The sequence below is a fragment of the Dipodomys ordii genome, unplaced genomic scaffold (assembly GCF_000151885.1).
Source record: "Dipodomys ordii isolate 6190 unplaced genomic scaffold, Dord_2.0 Scaffold66, whole genome shotgun sequence".
In the NCBI taxonomy this organism is placed as follows: Eukaryota; Metazoa; Chordata; class Mammalia; order Rodentia; family Heteromyidae; genus Dipodomys; species Dipodomys ordii.
Window position 1 is genome coordinate 5,460,232 of NW_012267282.1, and position 18,135 is coordinate 5,478,366.

At 52.0% G+C, this 18,135-nt stretch overlaps 1 protein-coding gene across 2 annotated transcripts in view; it reads right to left on the minus strand.

The window, feature by feature from the left end:
* Nucleotides 1-18,135, minus strand: part of Hectd4 (HECT domain containing E3 ubiquitin protein ligase 4) — a 101,513-nt gene that overhangs the window by 9,876 nt on the left and 73,502 nt on the right. For both annotated transcript variants that reach the window (XM_013023120.1, XM_013023118.1), the window contains exons 50-65: nt 17,752-17,888; nt 17,224-17,350; nt 15,510-15,647; nt 13,779-13,915; nt 13,246-13,406; nt 11,147-11,328; nt 10,136-10,341; nt 9,744-9,874; nt 9,289-9,494; nt 7,868-8,047; nt 6,274-7,580; nt 4,858-5,065; nt 3,927-4,150; nt 3,682-3,833; nt 1,095-1,201; nt 550-673 (exon numbers count right to left, since the gene is read on the minus strand). In XM_013023120.1, the coding sequence (XP_012878574.1) occupies nt 550-673; nt 1,095-1,201; nt 3,682-3,833; nt 3,927-4,150; nt 4,858-5,065; nt 6,274-7,580; nt 7,868-8,047; nt 9,289-9,494; nt 9,744-9,874; nt 10,136-10,341; nt 11,147-11,328; nt 13,246-13,406; nt 13,779-13,915; nt 15,510-15,647; nt 17,224-17,350; nt 17,752-17,888 (3,727 nt within the window). The remainder of the gene's footprint in view (nt 1-549; nt 674-1,094; nt 1,202-3,681; nt 3,834-3,926; nt 4,151-4,857; nt 5,066-6,273; nt 7,581-7,867; nt 8,048-9,288; nt 9,495-9,743; nt 9,875-10,135; nt 10,342-11,146; nt 11,329-13,245; nt 13,407-13,778; nt 13,916-15,509; nt 15,648-17,223; nt 17,351-17,751; nt 17,889-18,135) is intronic.

Here is an 18,135-nt window from a genome sequence, read left to right on the forward strand (position 1 = left end):
GGCAAGCGCTCTACCACTGAGCCACCTTCCCAGCCCTTGGGAACTTTTCTTTTTTCGTGCTGTTATGTGAACTTAATTAAGGGCCATGAAGTCTGGCTTCATTTTTTTTCTGCTCACGACTAGCACTGTACCACTTGAACCACACATCCTATCCAGTTTTTTGCTGATTAATTAGAGATAAAAATCTCATGGGCTGGGCGCCGGTGGCTCATGCCTGTAATCCTAGCTACTCAGTAGGCTGAGATCTGAGGATCCCGTGTCAAAGCCAGCCCGGGCAGGAAAGTCCGTGAAACTCTTATCTCCAATAAACCACCAGAAAACACGAAGTGGCACTGTGGCTCAAGTGGTAGAGTGCTAGCCTTGAGCTGAAGAGCTGAGGGACAGTGCTCAGGCCCAGAGTTCAAGCCCCATGACCACTACCACCACCACCACCACCAAAAAAGTCTCATGGACCTATCTCTCTTGGGCTCAGATTTCTGCCTCCTGAGTAACTAAGATTACAGGTGTGAGCCACCAGTGTCCAGCTGAGAACCGAGGGTCATCTCTTACCTGTCAAAGTGCAGGTCATAGCCGCAAGAAAGAATCGCCCTCCAGACACTTCGGATGTCCTGCTTGGCTCGGTCAATAACGAATTTGTGGAATCCTTCCAACGTCAGGTATTTCTCCTCTGGGACTGGTGGAAGAGGGCACCAGTTCAGCAATGTAGAGAAAGCTCAGAGCCTCCCAGCATGCTCCTGTGTATGGCTGGACCTGCCTGATCCTGTCCACCTGCTGGGCTCCCTGCCCCAGACTAGTCCCCAAGCAAGACAGAGATAGTAACTTTCTCCAATACTGGCTGGGTCCCTGAGAGGCTCACATCTACACCTGGCTGAGGCAAGTGCCTTCTAGAAGAAAAGGGCCAAATGGATCTTCAAATCTCTAGTCACCACCATCTATTGTCCATCTTAGTTCCCCCTCTCTAAGCTAATAGGTACCACAGACAGCAGCCTGGCATGCCTAGCATTGCCCGTAACACTTTCTAGTGATTGCCCAAAGCCCAGGCAGCAGGGCCAGCACACCCTAGCCAGCAGGCGCAGGCGCAGGCGCTCACTCACCCTCCTGCTTCCTGGTGGGTGACTTGTCTGGGTCCTTCTCGTCGGGCTTGCTCTTTTCAGGTGACTTCGGCTTTACAGTTGGCTTCTTCTCACTTAAGGCAGTCCTGCTGTGGAGGACACTGCATGAGAACCCGTGTTCCAGCAGGGGTGCACACCCCACATGCTCAGTTCACAGACTGCAAGCCCGGTGGGGCTCATGCTTCACATGGGTTGTGTGGAAGACTGAATACCTTCCATGCAAGAAGAATTTCTGAGCAAATTACAAAGACAAATCAATGTTCCACGATGTAAAAAAGTGTAAGCTTGGGCCAAAATGTTCACAAAAACTTGTTTTTTAATTTTTTTTTGTTTTTTTTTAATGTGTGTGCCAGTCCTGGGGCTTGAACTCAGGGTCTGGGCACTTTCCCTAACTATGGTGCTCAAGGCTAGTGTTCTACCATTTGAGCCACAGCGCCACTTCCAGCTTTTCCTGGTGGTTATTTGGAGATGAGATTCTCATGGACTTTCCTTCCCAGCTGGCTTTGAACCACGAGCCTCAGGTTTCAGCCTCCCGAGTAGCTAGGATTACAGGCATAAGCCACCAGTGCCTGGCACAAAACCCATTCTTAGCTCATGCTGGATGCAGTGGCATGCACTCTCACCATGGTTAAAATGAGAGGAAGCCCCAAGTAGATGGACTGTAGTCTAGGGAAGTGTAGAAGGCGAGGCCCCATCTCAAAAATAAACCAGTGTATGCAGGTGCTGTGGCCCATGCCTGTAAGTCTACCTTTTTTTTTTTTTGGTTGGTTGTGGGGCTAGCACTCTGGGCCTGGGCGCTGTCCCTCAGCTCTTCAGCTCAAGGCTAGCACTCTACCACTTGAGCCACAGCGCCACTTCCGGCTTTTTCTGCTTATGTGATGCTGAGGAATCGAACACAGGGCCTCATGCATGCAAGGCAAGTGCTCTACCACGGAGCCACCTTCTCAGCCCAAGTCTACCTTCTTGAGAGGCACAGATCTGAGCAGCACAGTTTGAGGCCAGCCCAGGGAAAAAGTTCACAAAATACCATTTCAAACAAGGGCTGGGCACAGTGGCTTGCACCTTTTGTCCCAGCTACAGGAAAGCGCAATGCTGTGTGTGGTATCACCCCCAGTAACAAAGGAAAGCACAAGTAGGAGGATGCAGCCCAGAAAGCCCAGAAAATTCTCCTAAAGGTAGGTTCAGATGTGGAATAGAACACAGCTCCCAATATGGCGAGGGGAGGGATGAAGCCAGGCCCTTGGGGGTGACTGGCAGGTACAGCACCACGGAGCCTCAGCTGCAGGGCCACACTCAGCCTCAGGGGCGTCGCTCTTTACTGATGTAGCAAGATGCGGTGAAACAGGAACACTGCAGAGCCGTGCTGTAGAGCCAGCACTGACACCGCGCAGGGTGCACATGCGCACATACATTCTGTCTTCATAGACAGTTCTGGAAGGCCTTCCAAGTGATCTGGGTAGTCCTGGGAGGGAGCTTTGAGGTCAGGGTGGAGGGAGGAGGAATGTCTTCTCACTACATATGCTTTTAAGCTTTGGGCCATTTAAGAACATTATACAGGGGCTGGGAAGGTAGCTCGGTGGCAGAGTGCTTGCCTTGCATGCATAAGGACCTGAGTTCGATTCCTCAGCACCACATAAGCAGAAAAAGCCGGAAGTGGCGCTTTGGCTCAAGTGGTAGGGCACTAGCCTTGAGCTGAAGAGCTGAGGGACAGCGCCCAGGCCCAGAGTATAGGCCCCACAACCTACAAAAAAAAACAACAACAAAAAACTCCACAATACACATGCATAAATGAAAGGTTGTAGAGAGGCATTTCACTGTGTGGGTAAGTTGATTTGTGGATGCTGGGGATGGAACCCAGGCCTCACACAGGCTAAACATAGTTCTATACCCCACCATGAATTACATCTTCTTCAGTGCACATAAACATTTCATATCTTTCTATAAGAGGTATGCACTATTTGTGTGGTTAAATGAAATGGGATTTGGGTAGGGCGCTGGTGGCTCACACCTGTAATTCTAGCTACTCAGGAGGTTGAGATCTAAGGATCACAATTTAAAGCCAGGAAAGTCTATGGAACACTTATCTCCAATTAATCACAACCACAAAAAAACAACCAGAAGTGGCGCTTCAAGTAGTAAAGCACTAGCTTTGAGCACAAAAGTTTAGGGACAGCAGCCAAGCCTTGAGTTCAAGCCCTAGGATGGGGAAGAAAAAAAAGAAGTGGAGGGGCTGGGAAGGTGGCTCAGTGGTAGAGCGCTTGCCTTGCATGCATGAGGCCCTGGGTTCAATTCCTCAGCATCACATAAGCAAAAAGAAAAAAGCTGAAAGTGGCACTGTGGCTCAAGTGGTAGAGAGCTAGCCTTGAGCTGAAGAGCTGAGGGACAGCGCCCAGGCCAGAGTTCAGGTCCCACGACCAGACCCCCCCCCCCAAAAAAAAAGAAGTGGAATTTGAAACCTAATTCTATGCATTGGAGATAAGTTTTGCTGACGTAGCACCGTGGGCTCTCCACTTGCTGGCCCGGGCTTCAGGGGATCAAGGACCCAGGACCTCCCACCCTTCTGCAGCACCTGACGCTGTTGAGCACAGCCTTGTCCTTGGTGGGTGGCTTGCTGGCGGGCCGCTTGGTGCTCACCACCTTCACTGGGTGCTGTTCCTTGCCCGCCTTGCTGTACTTGCTCTTGTCTACCTTGGGCTTCGGTACGCCATACTTCCTCAGGATCTGCAGGGCACAGAGGTGGAGAGGGGCTCTCTACCTGCCCCAATGACCCTGAGGCCTAGCCCGGGCAGGGCAGGGCAGGGGGTAGGGGGCTACCTGTGTGAGCTGGTCCTCCAGCACCTTCTTTGGAGGCCGAACATTAGTGAAGAAGAGGTGGAGGAGGTTGCCGGGTGTCTGTGAGTTGATCTGCTCTTTGCTAAGATAGATGTCTGACACTCTGATGGGCTTTGCTGGTGTCAGGCTCAGCGTCTGCTCCGAATGGGCACAGCTCTTAAATATTTCCGTCAGGACCTCTCTGGCCCCAGGCACCAGCTTCTCACCTGTTCCAGAACAGTTCTGCTATGACTATCTTTGGTCAGCACGTGCTCACAAGCATGCAGCTGGCTTCTCACAAAGCACCCTGCAGCTGGACACAGTGGTGATCAGGCACCCCCTCTGACCTTGTGCCTCAGTGATGGGTCAGGCTGCGTGGCAGCAGCTCAACCTCCAGTTCTCGCACACACAAGGAATCAATACCTCTATTGTGAGCTGCTATGGTCTCTTATAGTTTGGCCTATCATAGCTTAAGCAGCCATGAACGGGCTGGAGAGTACCAGCTTTGGAGACACCAGCAAACTTCACACAACATTCTTGAAGGCCTCTCCCAGGGCCAGCGGATACTCACTCCCTCTGCTTCAGGTCCAGAACATGCTGGAGCACACCCGAGGGTGGACGGGCACCATGCAGGGAGAGGCAGGCAGTGAGTCCCCATCAGCCACCGAGGCCAGCACCGAGCCTCCAGCCCTGCCCTCCTCCACACAGGGTGCTCGAGAGGGAAACAGGTGGGGGTAGACATTGCCACTCAAACTTCTGTAACCCCAAAACTGCTCCCATAAGAGGCCCATGGTGGGGCTGGGAATGTGACTGAGTGGTAGAGTACTAGCTTTGAGCAAAAGCTCAGGGACGGTGCCCAGGCCCCAAGTGCAAGCCACAGGACTGGCAAGGAAAAAAAAAAAGAGGTCTGTGATGACGAAACCCCACAGCCCACCTTTAATGGACTTGTCGTTGAAGTAGTCTTCCAGGCCCGGACTCCCCTGAGTGTCAAACAGACTCTGATTCACCACGGACACTGTGAGAATCTCCTCCGTGGACATCTCCATCAGTTCATCTTCCCCATCCAAACCCGATAAACCAATCAGATCGTTATTGTTAAAGAGACTCGCTCGAATTTTCTCAATTTTGGCTCGGGAGCGAATCTGTGTGGAGAAAGAAAAGGGTCAGGACCGGAAGCAGGGCTGCCCTTCCCTCAGCACGCATCATCCAAGGCCTCCCTGCCTCTCCTTCCTTCCTTCCCTTCCCCCAGGATACTGCTCAACAGGCAGCGGGCCTTCCTGGGAGACTCCCATGTGCTGACAATGGTTACATTTAGGGATTGCTCTTATTAAACCCTGGCCAGGCCTGGGACTTTGCTCTTCTGCACAGGCCAGGGAGGCCCCAGGCAGGAAGCCAGGGGATGGAAAGAGGCATTCCAGGTGCTGCTAGCAGAAAGCAATGCAATCCAAGGGTTTACTTTTGTTTTCTGCTAGTACCAGAGTTTGAACTCTAGGGCCTCATACTTGCTCAGCTTGCTTACTTAGCTAGTGCTCTACCACTGGAGCCATACCATCAGCCTAGGTTTTTGCTGATTACTTTAGTCTAATGGACTTTTTTGCTTGAACTGGCCTGGAAACTCCGTTCCTTCAGATCTCAGCCCCCTGAGATGAATTGCCAGTGCCTAGCTGCAACACAAGTTCTTAACTTGCAATACAAGTTCTTTATTGTCTTCTGGAAGCCAAGAACTTCTTTGGCCTGTCTTGGGCCTTGAATTCAGGGTCTAGGTACTGTTCCTGAGCCTCTTTGTGTTTAAGGCTAGTGTTTTACCACTTGAGCCATAGGGCCATTTCTAGTTTTTTCTGAGTAGTTTATTGGAGATAGAACTCACAGACTTTCCAGCCCAGGCTGGCTCTGAACTGGAAACCAAGAACTTGTATGTACTGAGAACATGCTTTACCACTGAGATCCCCGAGAAATGCAGTTTTTACTGTTGAGTCTAAGTCTGCTATGCCTAAGTGTGGAGAAGCACGTGGTGGCAATCTGGGCCTGCACCCCATGTGGCTACGAGCAGTGTCCACCCTCCCTCCGCTCAGGTAGACACCATGCCTGGGGGCCTCTGAAGACACACCACCAGTGTGCACCGTGGCGCCCGACCCTGAGGCCCCGTGCTTGGCCTCTCAGCAATGAACTGCATTCGCCTATGACGCCAAACTGGTCATCGCTCCTGGACATGTGACCTCTGGCAGAATAGGTTCTGACAGCTACAGCAGCCTTGGCTGTTCCCATTCCCCTCACTGGCCCATCTCTTGGAGATAACTCAGGATTCCCAAGGTGCAGGGGAGCAACACTGGAGAAGGCTGAAAGCTATTACCTCCACGACCGCAAAGCCCTTGATGGGGCGTGCAGTGAGGGGCTGGGTGTCCAGGGAGGTCACTGTGTACATGGAACCCACGTCCGAGCTGGAGGCTGCCTCCGCGTTTTCCAGGGGCTCCCCCAGGCTGCCCAAGCTGCCCAGGCTGCCTGTGCTGCACAGAGAAATGTCCAGGCTCTCCTGACTAGACACCACGTGGGGCTCCAGCAGGCCCGGTGGGACAGGCAGCTCGAAGCCCGGGGGCAGAGGGTCCACCGAGAGGTCACTGACAGTCTGTGAGACGCCCTGAGAGCTGCACACAGAGGCCTGGCTGGTGGAGGCGGAGGCGCTGATGCTCATGGCAGGGGCCAGGCTGCTGGACGTGCTCCCTTCCAAGCTGTCTGCGCTGGGGAAGCCCAGCGTCTTCTCAGGCTCGGCCTTGCCGTCACTGCCCTCGGCCTTGTCTTTGGGCTTCTTGGGATCATCGTCCTGCAGCGGGATGTAGATCTCGTCTTTGAAGACACCACCATGGGCATTGCAGGCCTTGCGGATGGCGCCCCTGACTACAGCCTCCTCCAGGTGGGTGGGGATGCCAGAGATGACCAGCAGGCGGCTGTGGGCAGTGGGGCCCACCAGAGCCTGGCAGGCATCAGCGATGGCGTCGCTCGTTACACCCAGGCCCTGTGGGTCCTTCCTGGCGAGGTGGCGGAGGATGAGGAGCAGGGTGAGGGCGCGGTGGAACCACAGCATGTCCTCGGGCTTGCTGCCCCCGATGCTGAGCACTGTGCTGTCTGAGTCCCCGCTGCGGGACGACTGGCGCTTCCCAGAGGAGGAGGCCTTCTCCCGCTTCATCTTCACTTTCTTCCTCTTGGACAGGAGGCTGGGGCTTTGTGGGGTTTGTCCTGGGGAGGATGAGGACGACGAGGACGAGTCACTGAGGTTTGGGGCAGTTGTTGAGGTCACGCCGCTGGCAGTGACACTCATGTTGGCGGGCAGGGTCACTTCAGCCACAGCCAGGCAGCCTTCCATGAGTGCGTGGAAATACGTGGAGAACCTGCCCTGCTCACCTGTGACCACTGTCCCAGAGCCCCCACATGCACCACCCGAGACCCAGCCCTGGGTCTCCTCATCATACAGCTTGTGCAGCTCGGACTGCAAGGCCATGAGCATGGCCAGGCAGGGGTTGAGCTGGAGGGCGATGGAGGAGGACAGGCCGGCAGGGTGCTTCCGCTGCTCCAGAGCATGGATGGTGCGCAGCAGCTCTGCTAGGAGGTGGAAGACCAGCTCCTTCACGCATGCTGCCATGTCTGTGGTCCAGAGGAAGTTTCCTGAGCAGACAGAACACAGGAATAGCAATCACTCCACAGCACTGAGGACCAGTGAGAGGGGGAAGAAAGGCCCAGGGTACAGCCTACCCACTGGCCGGTGCTCCTCTGCTGCTGGAGCTCTGACCACCACAGTTTCCTATGGCCTGTGTGTTCCGCTGCTCGCTTTCCTGCCACCCTTCACCCCCAGGCACAGTGAGCGGCCACCCAGGTCACGGGCTTGGGGGTCTAGGCAGAAGATACTGAAGGCTATGTGCATGCCCCGACTTCCCCAGCGAGCTGGGCCTCACCAAGAAGCTCCACCACGTGCAGGAGGACAGAAGTGGGGATGGCATCAGGCTCGTCTTCTGCCCTCCCTTCGCCTTCCTCTGGTTTCCAGGACAGCAGCTGCTCGGCGAAGGCCATGGCCAGCGGGAACTCCAGAGGCAGGGAGTGTAACACCAGCACAGCTCCGGGGGGTGGGGACACGCCTACAAGGGCCCAGGAGGAAAGGGCATGGTTGGCAGCATCCGAGTCAGGTAAGCTTGAGCAAAGGAAGAATCAGGGGCAGAGACCTCAACCCTCCTCTGCTCAAGGTAGGAGGAAGTGTGAGTCCTGCACACTCGATGGAAGGACCTGCAGGTAGAGTGACAGAACCAACAGCAGGAATGGGAACCAAGATGGACAGCATCTCCTATTCTGTGATACCAACTGGTGCACTGGGCCAGACGTGGTAGTACATTGCCTGTAGTTCCAGCACTAGGAAGGCTGAGGTAGGAGGATCTTGAATTTAAATCTAGCCTGTGCTACGCAGTTAGAGCCTGTCTCATTAAAAAAAAAAAAGAAAAAAAAAGAATAGGAACTGACTTTATATTCCAGACAGAATTAACTCACCAGAGAAACTCTAAGGTTGGTAAAGAACTAATCAGTCCTAGGGGCTGGAGGTATGACTCAAGTGGTAGAACACCAGGCCAATGAGCAAAAGTGTAAGATACTGAATTCAAGTCAGTATTTTTTTGTTGGGGTTCAGACAAAAAACAAACAAAAAAACCCAAAAACAGTCCTAGAAAGCATGAAGCCCTGAGTTCAAACCAAAGTACCTTAAAAATAAATAAATAAAAAGAAATAATCATTCATTTAATTTGGCTGAAATCTCATTAAGACCATTAAACCTAGCCAGGTGCTAGTGGCTCACGCCCTTAATCCTAGTGACCTAGGATGGCTGAGTTCTGAGGATTGAGGTTCAAAACCAGCAAAGTCAGAAAAGTATATGAGTTTCTTCTTCTTCTTTTTTTTTTCTGGTCAGTCATGGGGCTTGAACTCAGGGCCTGGCACTGTCTGAATTCTCTTTTTGTTCAAGACTAGTGCTCTATCACTTTGAGCCACAGCACCACTTCCAGTTTTCTGGAGGTTAACTGGAGATAAGAGTCTCATTTTGGCAAATCTAAGATGGCTATCTCCAATTAACCAGCAAAAAGGTAGAAGTGGAAGTTTGACTCACACACACACACCCCATATACCCTGAGTTCATGTACACACACACACACACACACACACACACACACACACACACACACACACACACACACACACACACGCCACTGCCCAGACAGTCTGTTCTTCATCAACTGCAATTAGGACACAACAAGGTATGCTTTCCCTCCTATCTGCCTACAGAAGGCCCGCAGCCACGGCCATGGCTGCAGCCCCACAGGAGCTGAGGGGAACTCACCCAGTTTGATGTGGACCCTGTTTGTGGACAGGACCACCGAAGGGTACTGGTCGGCAGTGGGTGGAGGTGACAGCCCAGTGTTGGCTGGGGACGCATCCCGAGGGTAGCAGGCGGCCTCGATGAGATTCAGCTGGCCTGTCCGCTTCACTTTGTGGCCGAGCCCGTATACAAGCACGCGAGCCCATGGAGCCTTATACAGAGAGGAGCTGACAGGGAGAGAGCTGCTGGTTAAGACAGACTCACTATGCATGCCAGAAGGGGAGCTGAACCAATGTCAGCTCCACTGCCATCTAGAAGGCAGCTCTTCACCTGTGGAAATGTGGGAAGAACCTTAAATGATGGTGAAAGATGAAGACCCTGAGAGAGCTTTTCCTGTGCCAAGTCCCCTGCAGGGAAGCCCTTTGCTCTTCTCCTCCCCACCCTGTCCCGCCATGTTGTTGAAAGGGGCAACTTACTCTTTGCGGAATCCAGACTGACTTTCTTTGCAAGACACCACCACAAAAGCAGCTCCAGGGAAATTAACGTCCATGTTGACCTTGGACTCAGAAATCGGGAACTCCTCGGAGGGGAACTGCTCCGGTGCTTTCTGCGAAAGGACACTAAGTAAGGACAGTGCAGACAGACCTAAGGGGCGGTGTTTCATCTTCCCACCGCAGGAGTCAAAGCTATCACTAAGGCACCCACTGTCATAGACCCAAATGGACACAGAGGCCCTGTGGGATGAAGAAAGCCACCCAAGAGATGATGCAGCAGCAGAAGAGCTGCTGAGAATGGGCAACCAATGGGGGCCAGGGCAGGAGTGGGTGGCTTGGCAGTAGCAGCGGTAAGCTCGGGTGTAGAGCTGCACCTGCAGGAAGGCGCAGATCTGCTTGGTGAGCTCCAGAAGGCTGTCCTCGCCCTGCTGGAGGGTGCGGGTGATGGCCACGTGCAGCCATGCTCTCATTGTCTGGGAGCTGCCCTGGTAGAAGAGGTCGGTGGCGGAACAGTTCTGTGAATGGAGGCAGTGTTGCAGAGACTGAGCCAGGAGGATGGAGCTGGAGCTGATGGTGCCATCTGTAGTTGGGAAAGAAAACGGATGTGCCTTTAACTGCCATCCACAAAGGCTGGGCTGGATGGAGGCTAGCATAGATGGCACGTCACATCTCGGGTGACAGCCATCACCTACAAGGTCTATGGGGCAGGGGTAGGGGAGGTAGGACTCAGGGGACCAGTTGTGGCAAAGCTGTTGCCTGCAATAAGCTGCTTGTCAGATCACAGCGACACTGCTGGGTCTAAGAGATCTTTGGGCCTGACGTATTTATTCAGCTGGGGCCACACCCAGGTTTATAAAAGGAAAGTGTTTGGTCATCATAGGAGAGCCTCTCCCATAGGTGTCAAGGGCCTCAAAGCCCGTGGGGGTGGCTGGCGGGTGCTGGGGTCCCACTGGGCCAGTGGGAATGTGGCACACACAGGTGCTGCCAGGGACCCCAAGGCTGCAAAAGCTGCAAGGCAGCTGCTCTCCCTTCCCCACCTGCGCCCCCCTCTTAGTGGCTGGGAGATCAAGGGGAGCTGATGGTGGCTGAGGCATCAAGAAGTCAAAGTGGCTCCCGAATTTTGGTCAGGCCAAGGCAGACTTCTCACAGCATTCATCAGGGGACAGGCACAGGGTCCTTGAAGGTCATGCAGACACGTGAGCTTGGCCTGAGGTCTCTCTGCTTTGCAGGGCCCCGCAGCAGGCCTAGGTTTTCCTAAACACTCACTGCTCTGGACCCACCATTGAGGAGGCTCAGGGAGAACTTGGTAGATCACTACGTGACTCGAGTGATGAGACACTTCCATTTTTCAGAGTGAGAATGTGGCCAAGACTCTCGGTTCTTACCGGGGAGGGGAGGAGCGAGGAGCTGATCGGACAACAGCTGCAGGTGCTCCAGTGTGATGTCCTGGACGGCAGGGATGTGGAAGAGGCGGGTGAATGAGTGTGGCAGCTTGGGGGCGAAGATGCCGAGCAGGGCCACACGGCAGTACAGCTTGGCCAGGGAGGCCTCACAGCGCAGCAGCTCTCTGTAGGGGAGAGGGTGTGTGGGAGGATGGTACCGTGCACCTCACCTCTGCACCCCTCCAGTGGGTGGGCTCCAGCACTGGTGGGGTTCAAGTTCTGTGCCTCAGCAATCACTGGTCGTGGGGCCTGAACTCTAGGCCTGGGCACTGTCCCTCAGCTCTTCAGCTCAAAGCTAGCGCTCTACCACTTGAGCCACGGCACCACTTCCAGCCTTTTCTGCTTATGTGGTACTTAGGAATCGAACCCAGGGCCTCATGCATGCAAAGCAAGCACTCTACCACTGAGCCACCTTCCCAGCCCATGGGTACATTTCTTTATATTAAGCATTGTTGCCTCCTCCTTTGTTTTTCGCCTAACATCCCTTCCCTCCCACCTCCACAACTACACTCCTCCCCACCCCAGCAATCAATTGTTTCTTAAAATCTTCACTAGTCATGTTTGATTTTTCCCAACTCAAAAAGCACCAAAGGAAAAAGAAGTGAACATGTTTGTCTGACAGAAGCTCATGTGCCTTTTTACAGCAACACTGTTTCTAGTATTTTTGCAGTCCTGGGGTTTGAACTCAGGGCCTTGTGCTTCTCAAATGCTCTAGCACTTGAACTACATCTCAGAACATTATTTTTGTGTGTGTGTGCCAGTCCTGGGATTTGAACTCAGGGCCTGCGAGCTATCCCTGAGCCTTTTTGCTCATGGCTCAGTGCTTTAGATCACTTGAGCCACAGCTCCACTTCCAGGTTTGTTTTTTTCCTTTGGTAGTTTATTGTAAATAAGGGTCTTACAGACTTTCCTGCCTAGGTTGGCTAAGAATCATGATCCTCAGATCCCCAGCCTCGTCAGTAGCTAGAATTACACACATGAGCCACCAGTGCCTGGTGTATCATTGTCATCATCATCATTTTGCCAGTCCTCGGACTTGAACTGGACATTGTCCCTGAGCCTCTTTGTGCTCAAGGCAAACTCTCTACATCTGAGCCATAGCACCACTTCAGGCTTTTTCTGAGTAGTTTATTGGAGATAAAAAGTTTCACAGACTTTCCTGCCCAGGCTGGCTTCAAAATATGATCTACAGATCTCAGATCTCAGCCTCCTAAGTAGTTAGGATTATAGGTGTGAGCCACTGGCACCTGGCTTAGTAAGTAGCATTGTTTTTAAGACCCAAATTCCCATCAACTTAGTGGTATACCCACACAGCAGAATTTTACTCAGCAAGAGACACAGAGATAAAACACCATGTGAGGAAGGAGGTGACACAGCTCTAGATGGAAATGAGCTCTGCATGGGGCCACAGTAAGGGGGGCAATGCCTGTGGAAGGGCACACAGTAGGGAGAGGGAAGCTCTAGCAACACCCACCCCCCACCATGGCGGGAGGGCGGTAAGAGGTGGGGCAGAAGCCTAGGTAGGAAAGCGATTGCCTCTGCAGATATGTAAAGCCCAGAAAGTGGGGAGAGGTTTGAGGGAGTACAGATCCCACCTTGCAGGCTACTATAGTTCCCTGGTAGATTCTTTGTGAGTGAGAGAGGCAACCAGGCAACAGCATGGAGGGGTGTTACATGGGGGACGGCACATCTGGACCAGGAGCAGCGGGAGGGAGAAAGTTCTCCAGGGACATCACACCTGCCAAACTTCCAGAGCATAGCATGCTTCCTGCCAAGACCCTGACAGCCATGAGGCTGGGAGGTTACCATGAGAACCTGTGGGCAAAGTCCATCCTTCACCCCAGGTGTTACTAGGCCCTTGAACTTCCTGTTGAAGGAACATCTGTGATGTTGCCTTGTGTACACTGAGTGGTATACACAGGCCCCACAGTGCACACAGGGCCCATGGTACACACAGGGACACACACAGAGGTACACAGTGGTACATACGGGCCACACAGTCTGTGGGGCTGGGCCCAGGGGAAAGAAGGGCTCAATTTTACCTGTGAATTTGAAGGTTGGTGTTGTCCAGTGTGACCAGCCCATTTGTGGCAGTCCTTCGGTAGCCTGCTGGTGGTCTTTCCAGCATATCAATGGGGTACCAATATCGTACCAGCACCCCTTCACTCCGGAGGTATGTTTCTACCTGCACCAACTCATTCACCTATAATGGGAATGAATGACTACTTCTTATTGTTTTTCCTCAGCATCAGCTTTGTTTTCCACATTTGTGCATACACACACACACACACACACACACACACACACACACACTCACTGAGTCTTGGCTTTTAGATAATGCAATCATAATTTGTACCTCCTTGCTATTTCATAGAGGAAATTAGTGAACTAAAAAGGAAGTCATGATGCTCTTTGAGTTTTTTTGGTGCTGGGTAAACCAAAGGCTCACACCTGCTAGGCACGTGCTCAATCACCAAGCTATAACCACCACATATTGCAAGCTTATACTATATAAACTGGAGTCCGGGCCTCAATAAACACAAAAGGGTTAATGCACCTGTGGCTGTTCACTTACTGAATCAACATCCAGGACGACGCCATGAAGGCCAAAGGTTTTGAGCATCCCTCGGATGGCAAACTTTGGCAGAGCAGTTCCGACAGCACTGCTAGCAACGTTATTGCTGTCTGGAGAGCGGGTTACTACTGTGAGACCTGGGAAGAAGAAGTTCCTTCAGGAGGGAGTGCCACAGCACTTTAAGACCTGTTTTAAAGGGTCTGAAACAACTGCAGCCTTTGACAGCTTGCTGAGTCTTGTTATAACTTCAAAGGAACACAGCTCAGCTGGGAAGGTCATACAACAAAATAATGTGAAAACCTTGACAATTCACAAATAAAAAAAAAAAAGCAAATCACTTAGAAATGGGAAAAGGGCTGGGTGCTGGTGGCTCAGGTCTACAATCCTAGCTACTTAGGAAGCTGAGATATGAGGATCATGGCTTGAGGCCACCCAAGGCAGCAAAGTTCGTGAGACTGTTACTTCCAATAAACCACTCAGAAAAGCAAGAAGAGCACTGTGGCTCAAGTGGTAGAGCACTAGCCTTTGGCACAAAGAGGCTCAGAGACAGAGCACAGGCCCTAAGTCAAGCCTCAAGACCAGCAAAAAAAAAAAAAAGAAAAAGGAAAAAGAAAAAGAAAGAAAGAAATGAAAAGCATATGTAGCATATCCATAAAATGGAATTATTTATCCATAAAAAGAGTAGAGTAAGCCAGGCGCCAGTGGCTCACACCTATAATCCTAGCTACTGAGATCTGAGGATCAAGGTTCAAAGCCAGCCTGGTCATATAAAGCCTTGAGACTTTTACCCCCAAATAGCCATCTAGACAGCAAAAGCTGAAAAAGTGAAGGGCAAGCACAAAGTCCAAGATCAGTACAACAACAAAAAAAAAATCCAAAAAGCCCAAAGAACAATAATCATGTGGTTTATTGGCTCAGAAGTCTGAAGTGAGCTGGAACCTGTGTGCACAGAGTGAGTGTAGGCTCTGCCTTCTTCCTTCCTTCCTTCCTTCCTTTCTCTCTCTCTCTCTTTCTTTCTTTGTTGGTCGTGGGGCTTGAACTCTGGGCCTGGGCGCTGTCCCTCAGCTCTTCAGCTCAAGGCTAGCGCTCTACCACTTGAACCAAAGCATCACTTCTGGCTTTTTCTGCTTATGTGGTGCTGAGGAATCGAACTCAGGACCTCATGCATGCAAGGCAGGCACTCTACCACTGAGCCACCTTCCCAGCCCCCTCCTCCTCACACTTCTTTTTTTTGTTGTTATTGTTGTTGTTGTTGTTTTTTTTGGTCCGGTTGTGGGGCCTGAACTCTGGGCCTGGGCACTGTCCCTCAGCTCTTCAGCTCAAGGCTAGCGCTCTACCACTTGAGCCACAGCGCCACTACGGCTTTTTTCTTTTTGCTTATGTGGTGCTGAGGAATGGAACCCAGGGCCTCAGGCATGCAAGGCAAGCGCTCTACCGCTGAGCCACCTTCCCAGCCCCTCCTCACACTTCTTGACTTGTCTCACCCGCATGTGTCAGTGATCAGTGAGATCTAGGTGTATGGGAAAGACCACCAGAGACCAAACCCTTTCTTATGCCCCACCAGGATGCTTGAAGGGCCCTCATGGGAGGGGCTAGAAGAGGGGAAGTCATTCAGAGGGAAAGGAGACCCTAGAAGGCAGAGCCACCGCGCTTGGCTCCTGCTTGGGAAAATGCACTTGCTCACTTGATGGGGAATTTCACAGGTAAAGGAAAAGGACACAGAAGCAGAACCTTTTCGAACTTTGTCAATTGTGAACTTGTTTGCTTCATCTTTAATGTCCTCAATGGTGGGAAGATAGAGGTCTCTTGGGATGCCACCATTCTCCTCATAGAGAAACTCAACTGTCTGCCGGGCGATGTCCACCATGCCTGAAAATAGAAGACATTGAATAATTCCCAGAGACCCAGCCTTCAGAGCAATGTGCCACTGCACTGCGTGAAGCAAGGACACAACCTCTTAGGAAAGGCTGTGCCAGGTTCAAATTAGTACACGCATTATTTGTTCCTGCATCTCCCTGCAGGAACATGCACTATAACAGTGTCAGCCCACAGTAACAACTAAACCATGGAGTAATGTGACAATAACATTTAGTTCTTACTCTCCAGATTTCCGTACTGCTCATCTTTACTATAATAAACACACGTTGCTGACTTAGAGAAGTAGACGGCCTCAGTGTCAACTGTAACCCACCACTGTAATACGCTCTGTTTTGATTGATTGACATAGGGTCTCATTGTGTGGGCCCGGCTGGCCTCAAACTTACAATTTTCCTGCCTCAGCCCTTGAGTGATGAGATTACAAGCACGAAATACTACACCCAGCTGCTGTGTTCTTCCCTCTCAGACAAAGAAGATATCATTAAGTTTGAGGGCAAAAATGGGCACTGATATGCCAGGCACCAGGGGCTCATGCCTGTAACTCTAGGTACTGAGGAGGCTGAGATCTGAGGATCACAGTTCAGTCAGCCCAGGCAGGAAAGTCCATGAGATTCTTATTTCCAACGAACCACCAGAAAACTGTAAGTGGCACTATGGGTCAAAGTGGTAGAACACTAGCCTTGAGCAAAAGAGCTCCAGACAGCACCCAGACCCTGAGTTCAGGCCCTACTACTGGGGGGGGGGGGAAGCACTGTTAATAGTCCAAGTACTACCTGGCTAAAGAAAGCACTGTGAGAAGCACAGTGAGGGGGGCTTAAAGTCTTCCCTACTGGGGCTGCCTTATGCCCCACAGTACTTAGCAACTTACAGGCAAAAAAACAGCCTTGACAGCAAGCTGTTTGTCAGCAACACTACCTCCATCACCCGCATCTACTGCAGTGAAAAGACATGGGTGTAGTCTGAGTGCTTAAACAAAGAGCTGTCAGCCAGGGTGAAGGAGAAACTGGCCTGACATCAGCAGGCTATGGAATAATTATCTTTGCAACATTTCCAGAAGGGAGAGGAAAAAGAAGGAAAATATTACTCTGCTATCATCTAAGCAGGAGTCAGGGAACATGGAGGAGAGGCCACAGGAAATCCTACAGAGGACATGGTGGTTTCTTTTACCTCCTGGGGGCCCTGGTAAGAGAAGGCTCCGAGGAGGGCCACTGGGCAGGGTTCTGCCAGCACTGCTGGGCATGAGAGCTATGCCCATAGAATGCTTACCACCTACCAGTCTGTTTCCAGGAGCTCTTCTATATCAACAAATTGACTTCCTGTGTGGGCACCACAAGTGGCTCTCCTGCAGGAGGAAGCCCCAGCTCCCACCGCAGCCATGTGGCTTCCATGGCAGCCCTTCCAGCTGTGCATAGCAGCACGCTGACAAAGAGAAGCCTAGCCCTTGATGGAAGGTGAAAGACCCCAGCACACTGTCAAGGCGGGCACACCATGTAAGGAACACCTTCCTCATGGACATCTGCCTTGTCCCTCAAGCCTGTGTCTCCCTGGGAGAACAAAGAGCCCAGACCTAGTTGTAGAGCACCCTTGATCTGGTCCAGGCCTGATTTCCGCTCTGCCTCATTGCGGAAGCGTCTTCGGATGGTGGGAAAAACCTTGGTCTCCCATGCTTTCACCAGCAGGGCGTAGTGGTCCTCCTGTAAGAGGAGGAGGGAGACTCATGAGCTGAGAAGGAGCTCCTTGTACAGCAGCACGCCCTCCCCATGTGGCTCTCACGGGGCCTGGAACCCGCTCAGGGCCAGCCATGGAAACCCTGCTCCGAAACACCCTTCAGATGCTAGGAGGGACTCCTGGCTGAAGACATGCTCACAGCATTTGGAACTTCCTTGTGAGTAACTAGCAAAGTCCTCCATTCCTCAGCACCTGGACCTCTACTGGGCAGCAGACTCAGCCGACACGGCAACTGACGGGTGACTTCCCAGGCCCAAGAAGGAGCTAAAGGTACCCCACTGAACTTGACCTCATGTCCGAACCAGTCCCCAAGCTTGTCCTGACGCCGGGAGCTGACCCAGGCCTGGGCCAGGCCACTGGTTCTCACCTGTGGGATGTCGTCATCGTCATCATCATCACTCTCATCGTCGGCAATGGGAGGCGGGTGAGGGTCTGGGCCAGAGGTGATGAAATTCTCATAGCTGAGTTCAACTTTATAATGACAGGAAGTGTCACTGTCGTATTCTGCAACAAAGCATGACCAGAGCAAATTTCAAGCAAGAGCTGGAGAAATCAACAACTCCTCCCTAGCAAAACCTCATTGACTCTGAACCTGCATGCTAGCAACTCGATTCCTTGTAGAGTGAGACATTTCAAAGCACAGCGACGCAGAATAACCAAGCATCTGATTACCCTGAAGCCTGACACCATCTTTTGGATATGACTTATTCATGTCAGAGGAGATCTGGAGAGTTCTTTATCATGAAAAAGC